Source organism: Grus americana, chromosome 1, assembly GCF_028858705.1.
Source record: "Grus americana isolate bGruAme1 chromosome 1, bGruAme1.mat, whole genome shotgun sequence".
NCBI classification, from domain to species: domain Eukaryota; kingdom Metazoa; phylum Chordata; class Aves; order Gruiformes; family Gruidae; genus Grus; species Grus americana.
Window position 1 is genome coordinate 191,151,615 of NC_072852.1, and position 26,467 is coordinate 191,178,081.

The following is a 26,467-nucleotide window of genomic DNA, read 5'->3' on the forward strand; positions in this document are numbered from 1 at the left end:
CCATGTTCCAGGTTTTATTTCTCTGGAAAATACTACTAGCATGACTTAAGGTCAAAAGCATGCCTTATAAATGCTGTAATTCAGGTTTGAAAAGATCTAGGCACTTTCACTATTCAAGCAAGTCAAAAATTCAGTGAAAAACACCAAATGTTTGCCTTTTTGTTTTAAAGTAAAACAGAAGGTAACACTAAAAATACCAATGTGTTCCTTTTATTTCTCCCTTCAGAATTAAGTTGACAAAATGAAAAACTCTATCCTTCAAAAAAGTGCAGGAATCTGATTTGTTCTGTTTGCTATCTCTCTCATAACTATCCAGCTAGGAGTATAATGACACTACAAAAGTTAACAGACTTCATGAACATAAAAGCTCAGAGAAGAATGACATACATCATCTCAGCTACTATAAGAAAACACATCCTTATGTAATCTCTTTTTGGAATAAACCATTAACTAATGTGCCATACACCAAAGGGCTGGTACAGCCTTCCAAACAAGCTCACTATTTTGGTGCTAAGACTACACCATCCAGATCAATGAATTTTAAAATAATTTTCACTGGAAGCAGAATAAAACTGTTGATGGTTTCTATTCAGTTAGCGTCTGAAATTTTTATGTGCTGTGCTTTAAAAGATGATTAGGAAACCCATTCCTTCCCCTCAAAGCTCTCTATTTTTTTTCCTGTAGGTATTCCTGGATGTGCGGTTATACATTTGATTTTCTCCTATGCAACTTCACTTTATGTATAATTACTACAAATTCTTTGGGACTGTAAAAATTTTGTCTTAATATAGGAAAAACTATGGTTGGCATTAAGAAGACTCAGATAATTCTCTTGAGTTGTGCTATCTCACTGATCATAGAAAACACAGAGAGAATGAACACATTTTCAAGTAATTTCTCTGTGTCATACATACTGCTTTTCAAGTTAACCACTGTTTTTATCAGTGACTAAATATGGATGTCAGATAACCTCTGGTTTAACTTGCATATGTAACTAGGAACTAAGAAATCTCTGACAGTTTTCCTGTCCAGTCCTCTTCAAATGTTGATTAGGGACTACTATATAAAACAAGCTGTTACAGTCATCCAATACTTGAAAGATTCCTTAAGGACAGTTTTGCGCTACCATGGCCCATAGGCTCAAGTGTCTGAAAAGCAAAGCAACCAGTGCACAGTCTACTTTTTTTTTTTAAATCAGCTTCTTTCTTCATTTACATTTAACAATACTGTTATTTCTTTTTGACACAGCTTGTGCTCTATTTGACCTAGTGAACCTTACCCTTACTGAGCTTCTCAGCTTGATATTAAGTACTAACTGATGCAACTAGTCTGCTCCAAGACCCAAATTTGTTGGGACCAGCCAGCCTGGACTTTCCTGTACCATCCTCTCCTACATGAATTATCATGGCAGAGTGAAGTAAGTCAGCCTCCAGCCATCTGTGCAGATACACTCTGTTTGCAAATACGTTGAACCAAAAATGTATTATATCTAAAATGAAAACAAAACAAAACAAATACTATATCATAGGAAAAATGCAGGTATTTCATCAAAGCATGCTACTTTAGTTACATATTCATGAATAACTTAAAGTGACATATGACAAACAGCTACCCAATGCCCAAGTCTGGCTTCAGAAATATTCTGAGGAAAGGTAAGCTTTACTATCCACTGTTACTCATAGCATTTGCCCTCCAGTTTATCTTTTAGTATATGCACATATTGGCAGTACAGTTCTGGAAAGGTTCTTACCATCTCCTGGGTCAATAATTTCCACCGTGGATACATCAGGAAATTCCAGAACTGCCATGACAGGCTCAGAAAGAACAATTTGAAAGGACTCAGACTGTTCATGTTCACCATCACTCAAAATCCGTACTCGCCACATAGCTAAGGTTTGGCCAGGATTAAACTGCACCTGCTTCTGGGCTTTTCCTCTGAAGTCTTTATCTTTCTTGGCAGTACCATCTTTGGTGCTAATACCTGTCAAAATCAGAAATTCAGGTCATTGAAAACATGACGTGTAACTTTTATCTCATTATGTCATCTTTAAAAAAAGAAGCTTTAGAAAAATATACTTTTCACAGCTTGAGAGTATTCAAGCCAAGTCTGTTACTCTTGATCAATTTTATTTTGTTGTCACACGTAGAGGTGGAAGCACATCAATTAACATTATGAAAGGTAGTTTGGACAGAATTAGCCAAAGAAAAACTAACTACTAGAAAAAATTGTACATTCTTGGAGGTTACAGTCAAGTTTCCATTTCTCCATAATTCAACTATGGATGCCCAAAAGGGCCAACAGATTTCCCCCCCCCCCTTAACATTCTGGGTTCTCTTCCATTCCAGAACATCTAAATAACATGCTGTCTGAAGCCCTCAAAAATATTTATTTCTCTTTTAAAAAACAACACACCTGGAAAGTTCAGCCTTCAAGGGGAAAGCTAAGAAAAACACAAAGACACAAAGGGGTAAAACATACGTAATAATAACGAAAGATGTAAAACCATTGTGGTCATTCCCACTACAATAAGCATTTTTTAAAATTATTATTTCAGTGTTTGCATAATGAAAATCATGAAACTTCAAGTTAAAACTGCAAAGCCAAGGGATAAAATCCAATACAGCTCACCCCACTGAGACAGCATAGATCCTACCTCAGACCCACACTGCACTAAAATGGCTTTTCATTGGTGTTTCCCCCCCAGTTTCAGGCTGTCTGACAGGCGCTCATGGAAATTAGACAGACTTTCAGAACTATCTCCAACTCATGCATTTGGCCTCTGTTTGAACCCCACAGTACCACTCAAATCTTAAAGGTCTTTCACAGATTTTCAGAAAAAAAACTTAAAACTTGTCCCTTCTCTGCCCGTTTCTTCCAACTGTATTGTTTAATGTATTAAAGTATATCACCTTTCCCTACAAACCTTGCCTTTCTTGCTTCCTGTTTGTGCCTTCTCCTAAGTCCTAGCCAATATTTTACATAACTTCCATAACCCTTCAGCCCCTTTGGTCACTGCACATGGACCAGAAAGGCCAGTAAGCATCTTAACCAATATCTTTTATGTTCTTCCCAACTCTCTAAGTCCATTTTGCAGGATTAAGGTAGTCAGAGACAAGTTATTCAAACTGCTTTTGCTGGATTTTGAGTTGGCTTAATTCAGAAACTGAACTTGAATCCATAGGTACAAAATGCTGTAAACACTCTATCTGAAGGATCAAAAGTCAAATCAGTATCTCTTAATCAGTAATTAATTTAAACTACACATCCTTAACTTTGTATTTAATTCTTGTATTCTTTTACTTTCTTAAAAGAAATATATTATCACAGTTAGTTCACTGTTCAAAACAGAGCCTTTTAAGTTACATACACTTAGTGCCTGTATCTCTCAAATCTCATGCCAAAATAGTGTCCTAGCTACATCTCAATACCTGAAATTCAGATTCTTATTCAGAAATAGACTTAACCAGAAACCTGATTTATAAGCATGAGCTTGTGCTCCACCCCAGGTAAATGCTATGTATCTCTGCAAAACCAGCTTTAAATTGAGTGCCTGTTCTGAGCAGTGTAAGCTCACCATAGATTTCGACATGAAACCGTACAAGGATAAAGCTCCCTGGTCCAAATGCATCACCAGGAAGAGAATGGGAACAGATCCAGAAGCTAGATATAGGTGTGAGGTTGCAGAATGTGATAACACAATCTTTTTTCACCTTTTCACTCCCCAGACACTGCAAACAGCTTTCAATACCTCCTGTATCAGCCTCAGTTGACTGCCAACATTGACTGAAGAAAGTGAGCCTTAAGCTCGTAGCTGCTAATCAGACCAGCTCACAACAGTCTTCCTGGAAAATGATGTATGTTTATTGTTGTTTTTCCAATTGCTACAACTGTATTTTCTCATTATAGGAAAAATAAAATCTGGACAGGAACTGTGTTCTGTGAAACAAATACAACAGTGGTATCAACCAATCAAAGAAAGAATGACTGCGTCTTGGGGTGTTAAGTCAAAAATTAATTGCTGAAGACCAGAAAAAAAAAAACAACCTGACAATTTCTTCATATAACTAAAGAAGTCATATACTTAGCATAACAAAGATATTTGTTTAATAAATAAACATACTCCTTTGAATCTAGCTTGCTTACTGTCAAACACCAGTAAAAGGATATAGCTGTATTGATACATTTTATCAGCTAGCTGGCCAGTGATTTATAGAAGCAATTGATAAGGCTAAAGTTGAACTTACTTATAAAAGAGGTTTCTCCCAGGTAACCTCTCCGCTTAAGAACAACATCAAGATATTTGGAGTCTTCATTTACTAAATAATACTCCTTTTCTAAGGAGATCCATGCCCAGTTCAGGCGAAAATGTTGATTCTTCAGCTTATTGCCTCCTGCAAAACAAAATTATAAAGATATATTTAATCTTTTTTCTTTTTTTTGTTAAATACTACTTTGTCTTTTGAGGTTAATGTAACCTATATCCTCGGTAAGATACGTATCTTAGCTGGACATTACAATCCAAAGGTTTTAAAGATTTTAAACTAAGAAATAACAACTAAAGAACTCAACCATGATACATTTGGTACATGTAAGAATAAATTTTATCTTAGATGCATAAAACTAGTTACGTACATTCCAGAGTATGGTAATTTTCTTCTTTTTCAAGGGAAAAAGAATAAGAATTAATCAAAATATATTTGGGATGCCTTTTTTAGAAATGACAAAAATTGTGGATGATCCAAGTTTCTGTAGAATCGTATTAGTATTTCCAAATAACACACAACGTAGGACATCACACAGAACTTCCTCGACATGATCAGACTGCCAGAAGCACTGGAAGGCCCTTACCATCCTGAGAGACCGGAGATGATACCTACCGTCTTTTAGACTGCATTTAGCCACGCAGCCTGCTTCTAAAACTCAATATTTTGTTCACTAAATCTAACAATTTCTGCTCTTGTTGATTTAGAATTTATGCATTGGCACTGTGTGATTTTAGGAACAACTTTCACATCTTACTAGGAAATGGTTTGAACAAGATTAATTATCCCTGACAGATGCCACAGTTTATAGCTATGCTGATGCCCTCCTAAACTTACATGCTTGAAACTGTTGGGTTAAGTATGACTGCTTGTGTCACCTAAGGAGATTCAGAGAGATACAAATGCGTATTGGAATTCTCTTAAACTATTAAGCAATGACCTATCTTCATGATATGACAAATGCCCCCAACTGAGTAAGCTGCTGAGATGTGTTTTGAGTCAATTTTCAATAGACCAAAAGATGTTCTTGCAGTTTTACACAGGTGCAACGGTAGCAACACCCTCCTGGTCAAGAAAGCAGACTCCAGGGATCCTTTCCAAGGTCTCTACTGTAGCAGTAGCACAACATCATCCCTGCAGTCTCACTGAACATGGATGCTTTCTGTGCAAACACTGCAAAGCTCAGGAGAGCAAGCAGTACACTCAGCTAGGGAAATGGAACGGTTAACATGGACCAAGTCAGCACCTCTAGCTGGCAGCTGTTGATGTTGATAGCATTGTTCTGAAGCTGAATACTGTATTTCCTCTTACAATAATTGGAAGAGCCTTCACAGTCCTCCTCAAAATGCCCGTATATTTATCAGTGGAAGTAGGCTCCCTTTTTTGAAGCCAAAGCAATGCAGGACTAAAGGAAGCACCCCTCAGAGTTTTGGAGGGTATCTGCTTGGTAGAATACCATAGGACAAAGCCCTGGAAGGAAGAGGGGCCCAAGACAGCTGGCTAATATTCAAGGGTCACCTCCTCCAAGCTCAGGAGCGATGCATCCCAGCAAAGAGGAAGTTGAGCAAATCCACCAAGAGGCCCCCATGGATGAACAAGGAGCTCCTGGGCAAAGTCAAACAAGAAAAGGAAGCCTACAGAGGGTGGAAGCAAGGGCAGGTAGCCTGGGAAGAATACAGAGAAACTGTCCAAGCAGCCAGGGATGAGGTTAGGAAAGCCAAAGCCCTGATAGAAATTAGTCTGGCCAGGGATGTCAAGGACAACAAGAAAAGCTTCTATAGGTATGTTAGTGAGAAAAGGAAGACCAGGGAAAATGTGGGTCCCCTCCGGAATGAAATGGGTGACCTGGTTACCCAGGATATGGAGAAGGCTCAGGTACTCAATGACTTCTTTACCTCAGTCTTCACTGGCAAATGCTTGAGCCACACTGCCCAGGTCACAGAAGGCAGGGACTGGGAGAACGCAGAACCACCCACTGTAGGAGAAGATCAGGTTCGAGAATATCTAAGGAACCTGAAGGTGCACAAGTCCATTGGACCTGATGAGATGCATCCGCGGGTCTTGAGGGAACTGGTGGATGAAGTGGCCAGGCCACTCTCCATCATATTTGAGAAGTCCTGGCAATCTGGCGAAGTTCCCACTGACTGAAAAAGGGGAAACATAACCCCCATTTTTAAGAAGGGTAAAAAGGAAGACCCAGGGAACTACAGGCCGGTCAGTCTCACCTCCATGCCTGGCAAGATTATGGAGCAGACCCTCCTGGAGACTATGCTCAGGCACATGGAAAATAAGGAGGTGATTGGTGATAGCCAACACAGCTTCACTAAGGGCAAATCGTGCCTGCCAAACTTGGTGGCCTTCTACAATGGGGTTACAGTGTCGGTGGATAAGGGAAGGGCAGCTGACGTCATCTACCTGGACTTGTGCAAGGCATTTGATACTGTCCCGCATGACATCCTTGTCTCTAAATTGGAGAGACATGGATTCGATGGATGGACCATGTGGTGGACAAGGAACTGGCTGGATGGTCGCACTCAAAGAGTTGTGGTCAGCAGCACAATGTCCAGGTGGAGAACAGTGACAAGTGGCATTCCTCAGGGGTCGGTACTGGGACCGGCACTGTTCAACATCTTTGTCGGCGACATGGACAGTGGGATCGAGTGCACCCTCAGCAAATTTGCCGACGACACCAAGGTGTGTGGTGTGGTTGACACGCTGGAGGGAAGGGATGCCATCCAGAGGGACCTTGACAGGCTGGAGAGGTGGGCCCGTGCGAACTGCATGAAGTTCAACAAGGCCAAGTGCAGGGTCCTGCATGTGGGTCGGCACAATCCCAAGCACAGCTATAGGCTGGGCGAGGAATGGATTGAAAGCAGCCCCGAGGAGAAGGACTTGGGGGTACTGACTGATGAGAAGCTCAACATGAGCCAGCAGTGTGCGCTTGCGGCCCAGAAAGCCAACCGTGTCCTGGGCTGCATCAAGAGAGGTGTGACCAGCAGGTCGAGGGAGGTGATCCTGCCCCTCTACTCCGCTCTTGTGAGACCCCACCTGGAGTACTGCATCCAGCTCTGGGGTCCCCAGTACAGGAGAGACATGGAGCTGTTGGAGTGAGTCCAGAGGAGGGCCACGAAGCTGATGAGAGGGCTGGAGCACCTCTCCTATGAGGACGCGCTGAGAGAGTTGGGGTTGTTCAGCCTGGAGAAGAGAAGGCTCCAGGGAGATCTAATTGTGGCTTACCAGTACCTGAAGGGGCCTACAGGAAAGATGGAGAGGGACTGTTTGTCAGGGAGTGTAGTGACAGGACAAGGGGTAATGGGTTCAAGCTGAAGGAGGGTTGATCTAGATTAGATGTTAGGAAGAAATTCTTTACTATGAGGGTGGTGAGGCACTGGAACAGGTTGCCCAGAGGGGTTGTGGATGCCCCCTCCCTGGAAGTGTTTAAGACCAAGTTGGATGGGGCTTTGGGCAACGTGGTCTAGTGGAGGGTGTCCCTGCCTGCAGCAGGTGGGTTGGAACTAGATGATCTTTAAGGTCCCTTCCAACCCAAACCATTCTATGATTCTATGATATGGAAGCCATTTAACTCCAGCTGCAAAACACTAAGCACCAGTGTAAAATCTGAGCAGGTCTCAGCCTAATCTCTCACTCCCAGCAGAAATGAAGCTGCATGTCTATATCATTAATGGGATTTGTACAACTGTAAAACAGCAGGAAGTGTTTATTGAAATGGCAGGTGTCACGGAGTTTTTCTTAGTCTAAAAAAGCAATCCAGAAACAACAAATGCAACCAGATGTCACTTTAAGGTCCAGTAAAAAATGCAGCTTTTTTTTTCAGTTGCAAAGGCAAAGCAGAAAAGAGCCAGCACCCATTTCACTGACTATAAACCAAGTATTTGTACAACAGACCAAATATCTCAAATTAAATTAACACATTTCTGGTAAAATATAGCATAGCTTCACTTTCTCATGTACAGTTTACCTCCATCTGTTCACTGATTTTCACAGTGAAAAGGCATTTCTTGTCAGCATAGAGATTTTGGATGCCATAGATAAAAGGGCATGACAAATCAAGTTCTGTATAACATCCTATTGGATATGTTTGTTACTACTCAGGAGAATGCTCTAATTTCCATAGCAAGAATAAAATAACCTGTTCAGCTCTCTGAAGACAGATGCTCACTTAGCAACTGTCTTCTGGGAACGTCGGTCTGTGAGAGAGGCTGTAGTCTGATTTCCTTCCCACAAGGTGCTGCTACAGAACAAGGTTTGCTCAGGTAGCGACTGTCTGAAATGTACAATGAATCCCCTTTAGAAATTAACACTTCTGTACACAGGGCAGTGAATAAAGTAATTCCTCTGAACAGCAGAGAAACATATCTAAAGTATTTCAGTTCACTCGTGGCTTAACTACTGGAGGAAGAGTCAAATGGAGGCTGGTTTTCCCCTTCTAGTTTCTTCCATTCTATTCCTTGAAAAATTAGGCAGCCCTTTTACATGCTTCCACTCTGCTTCAAAGATAAGTCTCTATATTTCTTTATTGACCTGTCTACTAGAAAAAAACAACCACCATACTTGTGTAATCTGACATAAAGGCAATGGTGCTGCATAAGCAGGAGGGAAATGGTTACTGGAATATCACGCTGCACTCCTTGCCCTGCTCCTTTCCATTCTTTTGATCTCTGTTGTTCCTGACAAAGGTTAAAGCCACAAACACACATACCAAAAACTGTAATGAGCACCACGAGAAAACTAGTAACTATAGAGTTAGCTAAACAAAACAGCACTTACATTAGGTTAGCCATATGTTGTGTCTTCCCATTATTTTTTTGGGACATACGCAAAAGAATATGTCTTGTTCTTTAACCTAGCGAGAAAAGCCGTTTGTGTGCCACCTCTGAACATGCTGCCCAATTTAAACATAATTTGACAGAGGGATAATAGTTTCTTAGATATAGAAGGAATGAAAATGTACTGCCCATCAGAGGAGAGAGAACCCATTAGTATCACTACTGAGAAAAAAATACGGCTGCATGAGCTTACTAGAAGGGAGAATTTCAGACTTTGGAAACCCCTCAGCTGAGGGAAAACTTCTAGCAGAGTTTGCATCTTTTTAGACAGAAGAGATTCCAGCCAGGGAATGGAAAACAATAGGAAATCCAGCATCATTTGTTCTACTGTCCAAAGAACTAAGGGTTTAAACGCATTGTGGACACAGGCACACAATCTACACCTTACTTACACACAGGTCTCTTAGGTTTCATCTCTAGTGTCTTAAATAGTTCAACCTTTGTGTTGGGTTTGCATGGCAAGGTTTTGGTAGCGGGGGGGCTACAGGGGTGGCTTCTGTGAGAAGCTGCTAGAAGCTCCCCCTGTGTCTGACAGAGCCAATGCCAGCCGGCTCTAAGACAGGCCCGCTGCTGGCCAAGGCCAAGCCAATCAGCGCCTCTGTGATAACATATTTAAGAATAAAAAAAAACAGTTAGAGAGAGAGAGCTTTTGCAGCCGGAGAGAGGAGTGAGAAGATGTAAGAAACTCTGCAGACACCAAGGTCAGTGCAGATGGAGGGGGAGGAGGAGCTCCAGGCGCCGGAGCAGAGATCCCACTGCAGCCCGTGGTGAAGGCCATGGTGAAGCAGGCTGTCCCCCTGCAGCCCATGGAGGAAGGATGAGGGGGTGTAGAGATTCCACCTGCAGCCTGTGGAGGACCCCACGCCGGAGCAGGTGGAGGCACCTGAAGGAGGCTGTGACCTGTGGGAAGCCCACGCTGGAGCAAGCTCCTGGCCAGACCTGTGGACCCATGGAGATAGGAGCCCACACCAGAGCAGGTTTGCTGGCAGGACTTGTGACCCCATGGGGGACCCCACGCTGGAGCAGTTTGCTCCTGAAGGTCTGAACCCCGTGAGAGGGACTCCATGCTGGAGCAGGGGAACGATGAGAGGAGTCCTCCCCCTGAGGATGAAGAAGCGGCAGAAACACCGTGAGATGAACTGACCGTAACCCCCATTCCCCGTCCCTCTATGCCACTGATGGGGGAGGAGGTTGAAGCCAGGAGTGAAGTCGAGCCCGGGAAGATGGGAGGGGTGGGGGGAGGTGTTTTAAGACTTGGTTTTATTTCTCATTCCTCTAGTCTGTTTTGTTTAGTAATAAATTAGATGAATTCCCTCTCTAACTTCGGTCTGTTTTGCTTGTGACGATAATTAGTGAGTGATCTCTCCCTGTCCTTATCTCGACCCACAAGCGTTTCATTGTATTTTTTCTCCCCTGTTTAGTGAATGAGGGGAGTGAGAGAGCGGCTCTGGTGGGCACCTGGCCTCCAGCCAGGGTCAACCCACCACAACCTGAAATGTAATCTATATTTGCACAGAATTACTGAACATATCAAAATTACCATACAAGAGAAAAAATCCCAGCTGTTAAAAAGGAACAGTCATATGGAGAAATTTCAGTAGCCAACTACCAAACCAGTTCATTCCTGTCAGCAATGCTATGGAAAATGTTGAAATACTGAGTTAGAAACCTAATGAGAGGATGAAATTTAGGAAGCAACAAGCACAAGAAAGGCAATATGAAAGACATAGTATTGTCTTTATTCCACCTATTTCTTGCTTTCAGCAGTTTCTTTCTATTTCTTCTTAGAGTAAAAAAAAAACACAAAAAATATTATTTCTAGGGAGCTTCCAGCAAGCCTCCATTTCTACAGGCCTACTTCTGCCCATGAAATATATATTGTTCACCTTTTAGAATGTGCAGTACTAAACCCATCAGTTTTAGAATTTTAAGAAAGGAATATAGATATTTTAGATCTTGCCTTCTTCACTTTGTGCTTTTTGTGTTCAGAAATGTTTTCTAAATTATACAAGCCATTTCATGGTCCAATGTCCCCAAAGAATAAAACCACTGATGATGATGTTGTTATTACTATTGTTATTATTATTGTGACTATCATTATTACAGCCCTCTGACACAAGAGAGCAGGAAGCATTCAACACATCTAATCTAATTTCAGGTATTTATTTTTGGGCTAGAAATCCTAAACTGTCTTTATAGCCATAACTGGGAAAGAGGCATTTTGTAAGTCTATGACTTATTGTAGGCATCTATTTTTGCATGAGATTAGCTATGCCTCAAAACATGCAGAAATACATGTATTTTTCCTCAGCAGCTGTTAAAGATGCCTGTTGTGACCAGTTTAGTTGTAGAGATTTTCATTATACTCATCTAATGTTGGGTAAGATGAATTCCACCATGCCTGAACTAGATGAAACTGGGCCTTTTCTACAACATAGAACATGTAGTTCTACCACACAAACATAAGGTCTGTAAAGAATATTAAAAGTATAGCTTTCAGAAATTATAAAATATCAGAAATAATATTGCACATGCCATCTTTATTTGGTTCCCTATTAAATTAATTATCTGCCCTACAATAATATTTCTGTAGGCAAATGAATTTTGTGTTGCTCACCAGCACTTCCCTCGGGCTTAGTCAAACATTTAGCTGCTAGGCAAATAATTAAGGTGCTATACCTCAATGACAGTTTTGCTTTTGTTCCTCTCCCAGACAAGTGCTTGTAATACAAATACATCCGGAGTTTGGAGAGGGAAGCCATTACTAGAGTGCTTTTAAAACTAAACAAAAGGAAGGAGGGCCATGTTACAACGAGGTAAATCCAAAGTAACTTTGCTTATATATCCATGAGATGTGGTTGGGCAAGATGTTGCTATAGTGACGCATGAAAACCTGTTTCTTGAATTTTGCCAGAGATCGGAGTGCAGCAGTGCTAAATCAGAAGACGGTAGACAGGACGTGGTACAGTGAGACATTCACAAGAAATGAGATGGCAGGAGTTGTGAGATGGTCAGAAACTTGTAAGGAGCTAATGCTAAGGGTCTAAAGTAAGGTGGGTCACAAAGTCACTTCATGACTGTGACTTCATGACTGACTAAGGCTGCTGAGAACAATACCCTCTAAAAAGATTTGCCTGAATATGACAAGTCAAAGACGGATGTCACCTGTCTTATAGGGTGGGTCTTTATAGGAGTCCTGTCAGCAAATTGGTCACCTGTCACAAAATAGTGATATATTATTTTTGCATAGGTCATCAAACCAGAAATCCCTAGAAAGATCAAGTCATTTGGAAAACTCCAGTTTCAGTTACTCAACGTGAATAAATGAGGAGGGGGAAGAGGACTTGGTCAGTAAACTGGTTACAGGGAAAAATATTAAAATTAATATTCACATTTAAGCATTTATCTTTCTAACCATGCTGCTCAGATAGCTTTAAAAAGATAAAAAACCTCCATGAGAAATACAGATTAGATTGACAGAACTTTCTGTCATGATGGAAAGAGCTCAGGGAAGGAAAGAATCAGTTCCAGTACTCTCCACAGATCACTGGGCTATCTGAAGACCTTATAAAATATATCTCCATTATTAAATCATATCTCTTGAGCACTGGCGACCTGAAGGGCATTCCATAAACAATGTCTGATTGTAGCTTTTCTGTCCCTAGGCGCTAGCCCAGAACCCTAATTCATAAACAAAAGCATACAACTACACCACAGCGTTCACTTATTGACACAACAGAAACTGATGTAGTTTGATATTGGCTTCCCTACATGGTATCCATGGCATAAGCAGTCAGAGATGAATCAGTTAAAGAGTGCCTAGCCTGTATAACCATGGCCACACAGACTCATTGTGTCCACAAGATATAAGTCTGTACAAACACAGCTGTCTAGCACTTGCAGAGCTTTACGGTGCAACATATCTGCTCTCTTTAGTAGTTAGGTAATGTTGTTTAATGGAGGAAAAAAACTTCTCTAAGTCTTCCAGGGCAAAGAACATACATCAATCACAAGAAAGACAGAGGGAAAAAAAAAGGTAGATAAAGCACTAAGAAAGAGGAGTTCCTTTGAAAAGGTCTTTTCTCCTTTCTTTTCTTATCTGGCTTCCTAAACAGACTGCAAAAAGGTGTTAATAAGGAGAACCAGAGCAATTGCAAGATATTAACAACCACACCTATAGTTCAGAAATCACTGTATGGCATAATTAGAACCATAGCAAGACATCTTAACAAGTCATATATTTCCTCCCTCTTCTTTCAGTTCTTTTCAGGTCCTGATACTGCTTGCTGATTTGTTTGCATGTCTGCAAGAGCTGCAGTCTTTCTTCTTTGGTTCAAAATATTTGACCCTACTGGGTGCCTCATTCAAACAGGGTTACTGAAGTTGGCACTACTCTATCCTTTTTCGTATAGATCTCCTGGTTGCAGCAGGTACATGAAGCATCTGAAAAAGGGAAACCATTCCTGAACTTGAGTTCAACCTGCAGAGAAAACAAAGACACAGAACGAGGAAAGAAAAGGGAATCATCCATCTTTAGACACCTGTTCCATTTTTTTAATCCTCTGATTAGCCTTCTTCTGTGCCAAGCCAACTTAGTTAATATACCAGGATAAAGTTACCTCAACTGTTTTATTAGAAGTTAAATCTGATGTGAAATGCAGAAATCTTTATCCCAAACATCATGATTCCCCATTTAGCCATGGAGCTCCCTGTCTCCAACCTTAGCACTTCCAAAGTTTTTTGATCCCCACATTATTTGCTAATTATTAGTTGTCATTTGTATGAACATGTTTTTTGCCACACTAGAGAAGGAACAGATCTTAGGTAATACTGCTAGTCAGAATAAATACAGAGAAAATATTATATGTTCAGCTCAAGACACATAGTTTCAACAACTCTGATTTTCTATACTGTGTCATAGTCCTAGTACATTCTAGCTCCAGGTTAAAAAGACAAAGGTCTCAAGTAAGTCTTATCTGCCAAACTGTTAAACCCCCCCCGCCTATAAATTAGATAATCAATGTTCTTTATTCAGTGCATTGGAACAGCACATCATATGCTATTCCCTCTGCTATGAAAGATCATCAGAAAAGGCATATCCTGTAAAACTGCCTTAATTTCATATAGAAAAACTATTTGCAGAAGTGAAACACACAAGTAAACCCAGCATGTAAAATATGACATTAGAATGTTTTGAATTGACTTCAACAATGCATAAGCTAACCTAATAATTGTATCCAATTAGAAACCCATTAAAATGCTTTACCTTTATAAGTCTTTTTCAAATGTACTATAATGGACTCCAATCACTAAAATAACTTGCTGAACTCTGCACCCTTCTGCACTGTCTCTGTCACTGTAACTCAATATATTTGCAGAACAACCAAAACCAACCCCCTAAACTAGCCCCTAGTGATTAGGGACTAAAACAATGCTTTCTCTGACTTCTCATGAGAAAACACACACTTCCCAGCATTATGGACTTGGCTTGCCTGGAGTGTAATTGCTGGTATCCAATGAACTGCAGACAGTTTCCATCTTTCAATAGTTTTGGTAATTCTTTTTTGCTTCTGTTTTATGTCTGCCCCCAAGAAACAGGTTGGAATGGCCACATTTGCCAGGGCTCAAACTGAGCAAATGCTTGAAGTCACGTAGCAGAAAAAATATCTGGAGAATACTGTATAGTTACTTTGTTACAAAAAGAGAAGTGAGAGAAGAGACGTGAATGTAAAGGCTAGCTAGTGCATATTAAATTTTGATCCCAGTAAAATTCAACTAAGTGTAACTAAGGATGTCTCCAAGCACAGTCTGGAGATTCACGCTGGGTTAATTTAAGGAATTCCCAATTCAAGTCTACAACCAGTTCTTCTGTAGGAGATTAACCAGATTATGACTGAGAGATTAACCAGATTTTCATTTACAGAAACTGTGGAACCAAGCACACACTGGCTCTTTACAGAATCATAGAATCATCATAGAATCATCAAATGGTTTGGGTTGGAAGGGACCTCAAAGATCATCTGGTTCCAACTCCCTGCCATGGGCAGGGACACCCTCCACTAGACCACGTTGCCCAAAGCCCCATCCAACCTGGCCTTGAACACTTCCAGGGAGGGGGCAGCCACAACCTCTCTGGGCAACCTGTTCCAGTGCCTCATCACCCTCACAGTGAAGAATTTCTTCCTTATATCTGATCTAAATTGACCCTCCTTCAGCTTAAACCCATTACCCCTTGTCCTGTCACTACACTCCCTGATAAACAGTCCCTCTCCCTCTTTCCTGTAGGCCCCTTCAGGTACTGGTAAGCCGCAATTAGATCTCCCTGGAGCCTTCTCTTCTCCAGGCTGAACAATCCCAACTCTCTCAGCCCGTCCTCACAGGAGAGGTGCTCCAGCCCTCTGATCAGCTTCGTGGCCCTCCTCTGGACTCGCTCCAACAGCTCCATGTCTCTCCTGTACTGGGGCCCCCAGAGCTGGATGCAGTACTCCAGGTGGGGTCTCACAAGAGCGGAGTAGAGGGGCAGGATCACCTCCCTCGACCTGCTGGTCATGCCACTGCATTTCATAGCTTTAAATTAATTTCAATTTAAATTATCTTAGTACAATTTAGTTCACCAAGAGCCAGGACACCTTCACTCTATTTGCTGCACCAAGAGCCTGCGAGCTTTCAAAGAAAAGACCAAAGCACATTAAGAGAAACCCAGTTTGAATCACCAAAAAAAGACACTGGAGCACCGTAAGTGTTTGAAAGCCCTTGTAGATATTAAGTGGTTAGCTTTGTAACTGATTTCAAGAGAATCCAAGAGATTCATTTGCTGGTTTGGGATTTTGTGCTGTAAGCAAGGGACTAGCTCTGCAGGGGCTGAATGCTTCCCACTTCTACAGTTCCAATGGTGAATTATGTAAATAACTTCATGGATTCAGGCTACCACTGAAGTTTTACTAGTTGAAATGCTTAAGCTCATACCCATATATGCTGCTGAATTATAGTCTGTAACAGAAAAGAAAGACATTGAGCTACCCGAAATGTTCTTAGCAGGACTGAACAAAGTACGACTGGGCAAAAAATGTCCACGTTATTTCTCTTCTCCCTCAAAATACCAATTCATCAAAATCAAAGTTGTTCACAAAAAGACTGGCTTTGATAAATCTCTTTACTGAAAATATTGGCAGATAACAAATGTTGAATTTTCATCTTTTTCCATGGTCTGCCTTAAGCCTTTTAGGTATATATAACTTTTCAAATTAATACTGTAACAAATTTAAACTAATTTTTAATGTAAAACCTAAAAATATTAAACTGTACATTTCTTTTTTTTCAAATTGAAAAGCCTATGCTCAATTATTCTGTAAAACTTCATAAGAATTTAGATTTTTTGTCCTGATTCAAAATAAAATACCTCAAAATATTTTCACATGATAAGAAAATTTCTTATTGCTCTGCTCAAAGATTCATCGACTGTTCAGTATTTATTCATGGAGAACATATATAGAATAGGATTCACAGAATCACTTTAGCTAATACTTTCTACTGACAATCACAGTCTAGAATTTGATTAATCTCATTTTAAAGTAGAAACATAAAATATGTCAGATGAGGCCTAAATTTTCCTCTGAGAGCAAGGAGTTTAAATGAAATTACAGGTAAGCTAAAAGTAAAATAATGACAGTTCATTAGACACAAACCCATATATATTATTTATATTAATCATACATATTTCTATATTAATATATTCACAAAAGAATGGATATATAATACTTCTTCTGTGTAAATACCAACAATAAAATATTACAGCACTTTAAAATCTTGCAACGTTCACAGTGCAGTCAGACAGGTCACTGTGATGACAATGACCAAAAGATCTGATCTAAATCCCGTTGATACATGGGATCATCTTACAGTTTATATGGAAATATTCCTTTGGAAATTGAAGTGCCACAAGTATCAGTTCCATAGAAAGTATGTTTTCTAATTAATAAAGGCCTATTCTCATTACAAAGCAGAACTGACAATGTTTTCTTTCCAGAAATACTTTGTCTCATTGAATGTCAACAGGGGCAAGGCATTCATCACAGAATCTGCTCAAAACAGTTCCCAGTCAGACTCCACCCTCTCAGCCTGCATGCATTATTGAAAAAGAAAAAAGAAAAAAAAAAAAAAAGACAAAAAAAAAGACATCTAAAAATGATGACAGTGAGCATGTTTAAGGATCAGGATACACTACAAATAATAACCTGAAGCTATGCTGAATGCCCCGATTTTGGCCAGTATTTGAGGTCAAGCAAACACCCCCAGGCTGGTGTTTGGAAGGCAGACCTCTACGAAACTCCTGTGTAGCAGGCACATGCTAAAGTTGGTGCTATACTGAATTTATGAGATGACAGATAACGAAGCATAAGAAAGACTTTATTTTGCCCTGTCACTGTTTCTAAGGTGACAAACAAGGGGAAAGAAAAGAAGAAAAAAAAAAAAGTGCGCCACTTCTCTCTTGGTTGGTATTGCCTTATTTACTAGGCACTTATCAGGGATTATTTTAAATAATCAGCAGGTAGTAATCACTGCTGATAGCCTTCATTCAGAAGTAGTAAAGGACAAGGAAGAGAGTAAAATGTTTGGGAATTGACCCTCCCTTCTGGAGAACTAACTCATATAAACGTATTCAAGAGAAGCAGGACAAAACCAAAACCAAGGGGATGGACAGGAGAGAAAGCATTTGAAAGGGGACAGTTGACAGCTACGGAACATAATGTCCCACTAGACCAAGAAAGGGAACGTATCAGGAGGTAGGGCTGTCTGTAGACTGGTCTATTAGCAGCACTTTGTTCTCAGAAGGCTTTATTCTTATTGTAGTGATAAGTCCTTATTTTGGAATGACGCTTTATGTTCTTGCATATTGGATAAATAATGACCACTGCTTCTCAGCGGGAAAAAGAAAAAAAAAATCAGAGCAGCCAATTCAATAGTTCCAGTAAATAATCACTACTGACAAAACACAGCATGTTTTTGCTCAGGTACCAGTACATGGGGACATAATTAACTGGCTCCTGTTCAACAAAAGGTGAAGACAAGAGACCTGCCACATTCATATAATCTATTTTTTATCATGTAAAACACATATGTTTAATTTAAGCTAGCTGTCTAGGCACAATGCATGGAAAGAACTGCATCTTCAAGAACTGCAGGTACATCTGACATGAGCAGCTGGATCACCCTTTGGAAAGACTGGACCACTCTATTGAATATAATGGGAGAGAGTTCAATCCACCAATCTGGATGGCTAACTAAAGTCCAATGACGTGATTTTCATGTATGCACAAAGAAGAGTCCTGAGAAAACTTGAAGATACGACTAGTCCTGAACCCTAATACAATAATCTTGTAAATTCAAACACTTGAAAAATAATCTTTGGAATATTTAAAAATAGCAACAAGAAATCTATTTGGATCGGAGGATTTATTCTCTTATTATAAAGTTATTTCTGTGTTATCATTAAATTAATTAGCACTTTGTGTAGTCACAAACTAATTTTCATTAAAAAAAAAAAAATTTAAACTTCCTTGTGAGTAGTAACAGAGAAAACCAAACATACCACTCAAGCTGTCATGTCTGTCATTAAATAATGCCCATATTACCTAAAGCAGAATACCTTTTTTCCTAAGGATCCACACCCTGCACCTCCCTTTGAAGGAAAAAACCACCACCTGGATTAGCTTCATGCATGCATGGCCTGCAGCAGTAAGTAAATTTATTAGATCTCTGGCAACACATTCTTAAAATAAACTTAATAGTCTTCAGGTCTCTGCTTACTAATTTGTTTTGTGGCGCCAGACAACTTCTCCCAAAAAACAGGCTCCAGCTGAATTGAAGCAAGGTTCATTTCCTTGTCTCACAGAATAACGGGTTTAGCTCCACTTCCTCAGTTACTGTCTCATATGGGACTTTCTTCTGGTTTATACCTTTAAAGCACTGTTACACACATGTTAGTTTGCAGGAAAACTACTGTCATTTAAAGCCTAATCAGACAAAGTATTAAATTTGAGGGTCATGGGCTATCCTCAGCTTCAGTCAGGAAACTAATGAGTAATAACAGAAAAGTGTCACGCGACCTCACAAACGAAAGACATTCCAACAGAATAGGAGCCAGGAGAAATCACAATCAAAATATTATCTCGCCTAATATTGTACTATTTTAAGAAATTCCTTCATTCTGGGAAAAGAATATATCAATTTCCCTTTCTTTAAATCACATTTTAATTTAGATCTCATTATTGCAAACTCCCTCCTATGTGCCTAATGTATCAGTGCTTGCAATATCATTCCCATGCTTAAAACCTGAGCACATGAGTGGGTGCCATCTAAAAATGAGGCCTCTACTTTTTCATGATGAATTTGAAATTGGTATTTGTGTCAAATTGGCGAATTTCTCTTGAAGAAGTAGTTGAACTTTTTTGCTCTGTTGAGTGCTGTCTTTGCAGAGAACTCCCCTCCATTTCAGATGACAATCCAGACTCATAAATCTCAAATTTTACAGTTGTTATTTGCAAAACCTACTCTAAACAAAATGGAACAGCTTTTCCACTTTATCAACTGGACTTCTTGCTGTAACTGACTGGGCACCTATAGGAAAAATATTCTTTTAACTCCATGTCAGAGTGATTGAACCTTTTTTCTTTATTAAGGTTCACTTCCACAGACTTGAATTTTGGTTCCTTTTCTGTTCTGGCAATGCAACAAATGAAATGCCCGACTGACTGGAGGAGAACAAATGTCAGGCTGGTTCATTTAACATTTACTTTTAATTCATTTCAGAGTGATTGTACCAGGCAATCTCAAATACTTAACTTTTAATATTATTTCACCAGAGAAACTCCTTCGTGGTGCTTTTAATTCTTTTTAAGCTATGCCAAACCTATAACCTTTTGCAGGTGATTTAGTCCTGCTCAGGAAGGGCAGAGTAAAAAACTGAAAATGTACAATATTGTTCATACAGACAAGGGCAAAAAAGGGCTCCTTTTTAAATCACTGTAACTTTGCCTTAAGACAAGCCTTGTAAAGAAGTATTCAAAGATATTAGTTCTGCTGAGGAAAGAAATAATTTTGCTTTAATGTGTTATTTTTTTATATCATGACAAGTTTTTCAGTTTTACTTGAGGCATATCCTATTGAACATAACTATATATTTCTAAGGCAGCAATTACATTATATTCCTATATTCTTATTTTATCTCAAATTCCTATGTTCCTAATGCTGCAGTCACAATGTACATTGCAAGATGAAAAAAAAAAATTGTGAGAAGCTAAAAATTCCTTAAAAGACTGATTCAAGTCAAGATATGAGAAATCTGTTTAAATATCAAAATTAAGTACAGGAAAGTACTTCTGAAATGAATAGCAGAATTGAAACTCCAGAATAATATGGCCACTGTGAGTTTCCCAGGAGAGAAGCTCCACAGACATAAAGCAGAGGGACAGGGGACAGAAGTGACTGTGAAATTATGACAGCTCAATCTTGATAGTACGTTGCTTCCAACTCATTATTTCTCTCCCTCTGTCTGCATATGCATGTAAACTTCACTTATGCTTTGAGGTAAGTAGTTAAATTAAATGAAAATTGTCAGTAGAAAAATTGTATCTTTGAGATTAAATTTATGGTTTTAGCACACAACAGATTTTAACGATTATTTGTGTATGGTTCACATTTCACTCATCTTGAAAAGAGGTTACTCATTTAGATATTATTCCCTGCCTTAATGTACTATCAGAATACTGTAATGTCTTGATAAGTGAAGAGGCATATTTACATAAAAATCCCTTTATTTATAATAGGTTTGGCAAGATTTTTTTTGAAAATTACATATTGACCTTCAAATACCAAAGTGTGTTTTTTGACATGCCAAGCTGAAGTTTATTTGGCATCACGCAGGCTTTTGAAAAATCCTTGATCAAGACTTCCATGCCTGTTCTCCCACATGTATTCAGAAATTAAAATCCTTCAGCTTTTTCCCAGGGGCCAGGGAGGCAATGCTTTTGTCAACTCAAGTCCGGCTCCCACCCAATCTGCTGGCTATCACATACAGGCAGGTGAAGGCCTGGGTATCTATGGTCTCAAGTTTACATTTTTTTGCCTTAGATTTTGTGCAGAAGTGTGTGGAGGTGCAATCACAGTGGTTTTAACATGCCAGCTAGCAGAAATGTTTCTCAGTTTTAAAGAAAGGTGTTTCCCACCCTTTCTTGAAAGGGAGCTGCATAGTGTTCTCCTGTTGGGACACGACCTCCGCCTCCCATATGTCGCCTGCTGCAGCTGATAACATCACTGACATACAAACCAGAGCGGATCCCTGGGCTGCAGTGCAACTGGGGGTGCTTGGGAAGTGGCTGGGAAAACTCCTTCTGCCTCAGCCTGCAGCAATCTGAATGATGTTGATGACACAGTGCCGAGCTGTCATCGCCTACCTCCTCCTTTTGGCTGGGGGTGTTAAACTTGTTATTTTTAACTGATTTCATGGCTGTTCAAAATATTTGTTTTCTTTGCCCCACTAAATCTGACAGTGTCCTTGCTACCTATTAGGATCATAGAATCATAGAATGGTTTGGGTTGGAAAGGACCTTAAAGATCATCTAGTTCCAACCCCCCTGCTGTGGGCAGGGACACCCTCCACTGGACCACGTTGCCCAAAGCCTCATCCAACTTGGTCTTAAACACGTCCAGGGATGGGGCATAGGATCCTTACTCCTTGTAGTGTGCAGCGACATGCTGGAGACTGAGGCCTATGGGCTTCGGGAGGCTCATTCTGCTGGGAACACCAGAGAAGCCCCAGGGACCATAAGGCTGTGAAGAGCAGCGGATATAGCAAAGGTGGGAGCACAAGGCAGAGGTGACAAGATGACAAAGCTCACCAGTTGCTCAGTAAGACTAACAGGATATCCCAGATCAAACCAGCCTGGGCAGCCCTCCTGCCAGGTAAGTAGAGATGGCTACTGAAATCCTTCTAACTAATGATTGCCATCGAGCTACCTCTGAAAGCCTCATTGGTTAGGAAGATGAGCTCTGCCCTGGATGTCTTGCAAGGATACTTCTTTCCCTTCTTACCTTAATTATAGAAGAAAATTAAGGACTTAGCAGTATTGATTAATGAGAGGTGCATAAGAGTTAGATGCATAAATTACATCTGGATTTTTTTCTCTGTTCTATAGGACTGAACAAGCATGGATGTCAGTTGATTTAACATCAGAAGATGGGATGGCAGAAGTACTAATCTCACATGGATAACTATGTAATATATAAAATGTCATTGATTGCTGGGCCACTGTTTGACACCTCTAGAAAGATGTACATTTGAGCCCGTCTATGAAAGCTGAGTGACCAGCTGGTCAGGCTGAAAGCAATCCACTGCTCATCCTCCTGGGAAAAACAATCTATGCCACATAAATGGACACATATTAAAGAAAAATATGGCAGTGATTCCTTACCTGTTTAGACATAAATTTGAAAAGTTATGTAATAAATAATAAAGTTTCAAACATTTGCACAGGTAACTCTAGTCATACAAATGCCCACACCCTTGCTAAATCAGATCCTACCTGCTATAGGCTTCTCTGTGATAAAGAAACTTTCCTCCTTTAACCCTTTCAGAGAAGCAAAATGGCCTACTGGTCAGTCCTATCTTGCCACTCGGAAGGGACTCTAGCCTTAAGCTTTCCAAAGAAGTACCTACTATGTTACCTATTTAAGAATATCATTTGTCTATCTAGGCTTCAGTCTCCTACCTTTTCAATGAGGGATAATGTTACTAATCTTGTTTGTAAAGTCCAACAGATAAAAATGGTATTAAATCTCAATACATAAACCCTGGCCTTTATTTTTAAACTGCAGTTCTGTCCCTCTCTCTGCTCCAAGCTAGCAAGTGCAGTTATATCAGCTAAAAGTGCTTATCAATTCAGGTTATTGACAGGAGTAGTTCTACCTATTCTTGTATAACCATTTATCTTTTAATTATTCCAGTTGTTCTTTAGGTATCTTTCATATCAGAAGAGAGGAGAATACAATAGTAACCTTAGCGCCTCTCACCTTGCTTTTAAAGTTCTCTAATCCAAATCCAACCAGTCTTCTCCAGCAAGTTTCACACCAAGAATGATGTGAGGTCTCTCTTTCGCTTTTTAACTCTGTAGGAAATCTAACTGAAAGAGATCTTCCAGATCTCTGCCTCCTGTCCCCTATTGCGACAGAAAGCCTTATCACTATTCCACGTCAGAAACTCATTAGTGTCCACATACAAAGCAGAGGCTTCTTGCCCTTGTCTCCACCTCCTATGGTGGAGCACTTCAAAAATTGTTGACTAGAACTGGGCACTGCAGTCCAGAGAGGTCTCACAATAAGTCTTTTTTAAGCACTTTGACTTAAACATTTCAGGAGAACATACTCTGATCTTGAAAAGTCTTTGTCCAAACGTATTTCTAATCCTTTGAACATGATTCTGATCTCATATTATTAAATTCACATATGTTATAGATTCCTTAGCTGCTGAAATATGAGCAATAGCTCTGTTCTTCACCTCTTCACATACTCACTGAGTAGCTTCTTGGAAGGATAGTGAGCCTAAAACAGTCTAACATAACCATGGGAAAGCGCTTTCTTTTTACTTTCTAGTTAATGAGCAACTGCCATGATTAGTTAGATAAAAGTCCTTATGTTAAAGAACATGGGAGGGAACAGCGAAATGAAACTTGAGAGTGTACTGTCTCAAAACCTACTTGTTCAATGCAGACATTTTTGCTCTATTCCGTGCTTACATTAGAGAGGCCTATATTGTAGTCTCCTTGTTCTTTTATTGACAGATATTTCAATCTACAGTCACCACGATACCTTAATGTGCCTTAGCACATGAACACAGGGGCAAGACACAGAACGTGCACCCTGTTAGAGCCACGCAAACGCGCTCCCGTTGAGCTGGTGCATCTCCATGGCACAAAGGGCCACAAGGCTCAGCCCTGTCAGAATCAAAGCTTCACCAGTTTGATGCTCTGCTTAGCCCGCTCAGCCCTGCTGATTGCTGATTCCCAAGCTAGTTTGTTAAGGTTTGTCTTGAGTAGCTCAGCAAGGGACCATGTTCCTCTGTAGATGGAAAAGGTTTATTTTTGGCTAGTGGAAAGTAAATGAGGGTAGATATTATCTTGGGTTCTCTCAGTGTTTTTCCACAGTGCAATCTACAGGTTGTTGGATACACTTGTCTCTCTTTCCTACTCATATGTGGCCATAGAAACCATTTTCTCTCTGGTCTGTCATCACATGCCCTTCTTGTGGTTAGTACAGTAACTGCTTACACAAAGGTGTAACACAGGCCAAGTCTTCCAACCTTTATTTTGAAGGTTTCCTTTAATGCTATTTAACAGCTAGAGACAAGGAGGGGTGCTATGTAGAAGTGCATGGAAGTCTGCATAACAACATATTGATTTGCACTCGCCTAAGTACTACTCACAGATAGATAGATAGATAGATATATATATATATATATATAAAAAACACTGGAAATATTCCAGAATAACATTTAAATCCATTTATGGCTAGACTATATTTGAACTTTAAAGTAAACGTGGTCTCTTCTTAAATCGTATAGTGCTGAGTGAGGCTGGCTTTATAACATTAGCTTTCCATTGTCTGAGTACTAATGTATTGACTGTAAAAGCCTTCTTCAAGAAAAAACCTAGACTATCTAGAGAAGATTATTGTGCAGCTATAACATATGAAGCCAGACCTGGCTTGGGCAAGTACCTGAGCAGGCAGACTGGAATATATCAGCAGGGAAGTCCTTACATCTTTGGTGATTCTGCCATCTATGCAGTCATTTATGCTAAAAGAAGCTATGGTGAAATCAGGGATCAGTGACAAAATCATTAAGGAATTTCATTAATAATAATAATACTGATTTTGCATATCAAGCATTTTTCATGAGTTCTGAAATAGATTTTTTATTTGTTTGTTTTAACTAGGTAGCTATTTAATATTAGTCATCTGGCAAGCAGGAAGGTTGACTTCATTTTAGCAAAGGAAAATCACTGTACATTTCACATCTAACCAAATCCTCAAATACATGTTTTCCCTGCTCTGTGTTTCCCAAAGATGGTATGGTTTGATGTTACACTGAAAATAATTGCATCTCACTGATGGTCCTACCTGCCACTTTTCAATATAAACCAACTACTCCGCAAGGAACTATTAAGACCATTCACCTCTTTTGTGCATATACTGTACCACACTTACAGTTTTAATACTTTCTTTAGAACATTTTTATATCTCACATATTTGACTGTCTTTCAGAATGACTCTAAATTTTATTTTCCTCCATAATTCTAACTGTCTTAGTGTTGATCTGATAGAATTGATTTGGACTTGATTTAAAATGCAGTTTCCTCAGTAGCTTTCAACAGTATGCCAGAAGATCATTTTTTCAGAGCAGTAAATCACAATAAAATGTGACACAAGAAAGGAGTCACATTAGAGTGTGAAAAGAAAAAGCAAACCATTTGAAAAAACAGAATAAGTTTGAACAGGAACTAAAATAGTAGTTTCCTACATCTGTTTCAGTATCAGAAGAAAAGGAGGAATAACTAATACACTTTTGCCAAATCTAAATTTCTGCTTACACCATAAAAAATTTGATGATGGAATATGCCCCTTCACTTAGTGTTCTAGTAAATCCACTGTTTGCAAAATTTAAAAAAAAACCCTCATATTAATACAAATAGTGCAAAACTTACTGTGAACTATTCCTGTGAATTCTAGAATGCTCTCTGCCATCTACTATTTAATATTTTGGATAAGAATTCTTTGCCTATGGTTGGCACACAAGTGAACCCTTATAATCACCTATAAAGTCAGGAGTAACTGAGTATCCTGAGGAAATTTTACAAAAAAGTTTTAAAGAAAGAATCATAATGTAGCATGATGGAAAGAGAACTAAGCCTGATATGATGGTTAGATAAAAGGAAATACATTTTAACAATGTTTCAAATGCTATGTCATTAATATAATCTAAAGATATTTTTATAAGGTATATACACAAACCTAAAGTATTTCTGAAATCAAAATGAATATAAATTAAAAAAAAAAAAAGTTATTATCAGTTTTCCCCAAACAGTATAAGATCTCTGAAACAAAAACTAAATAAGAGTGTATAGTTAAATAAGCTTGAGTATTCTTCCCCTTGCTGCAGAATTTGATCTTAGAAAGGTTTAGGAAAGCTATATTTGAGTCAATACAGAAAAAGTTTTGACACATTACAGTCAAGAAATGTAGAGTATTCGGGTCAATAAGAGAACAGTATGTGAAAACTTTCATTATCTCCCTCCAAAATCTAAATG

The 26,467-nt window shown here is 39.5% G+C and overlaps 1 protein-coding gene across 2 annotated transcripts in view; it reads right to left on the reverse strand.

Moving 5' to 3' along the window:
* Window positions 1-26,467, reverse strand: part of FREM2 (FRAS1 related extracellular matrix 2) — a 142,821-nt gene that overhangs the window by 59,103 nt on the left and 57,251 nt on the right. For both annotated transcript variants that reach the window (XM_054813844.1, XM_054813845.1), the window contains exons 3-4: window positions 4,246-4,392; window positions 1,751-1,981 (exon numbers count right to left, since the gene is read on the reverse strand). In XM_054813844.1, coding sequence (XP_054669819.1) covers window positions 1,751-1,981; window positions 4,246-4,392 — 378 coding nt within the window. The remainder of the gene's footprint in view (window positions 1-1,750; window positions 1,982-4,245; window positions 4,393-26,467) is intronic.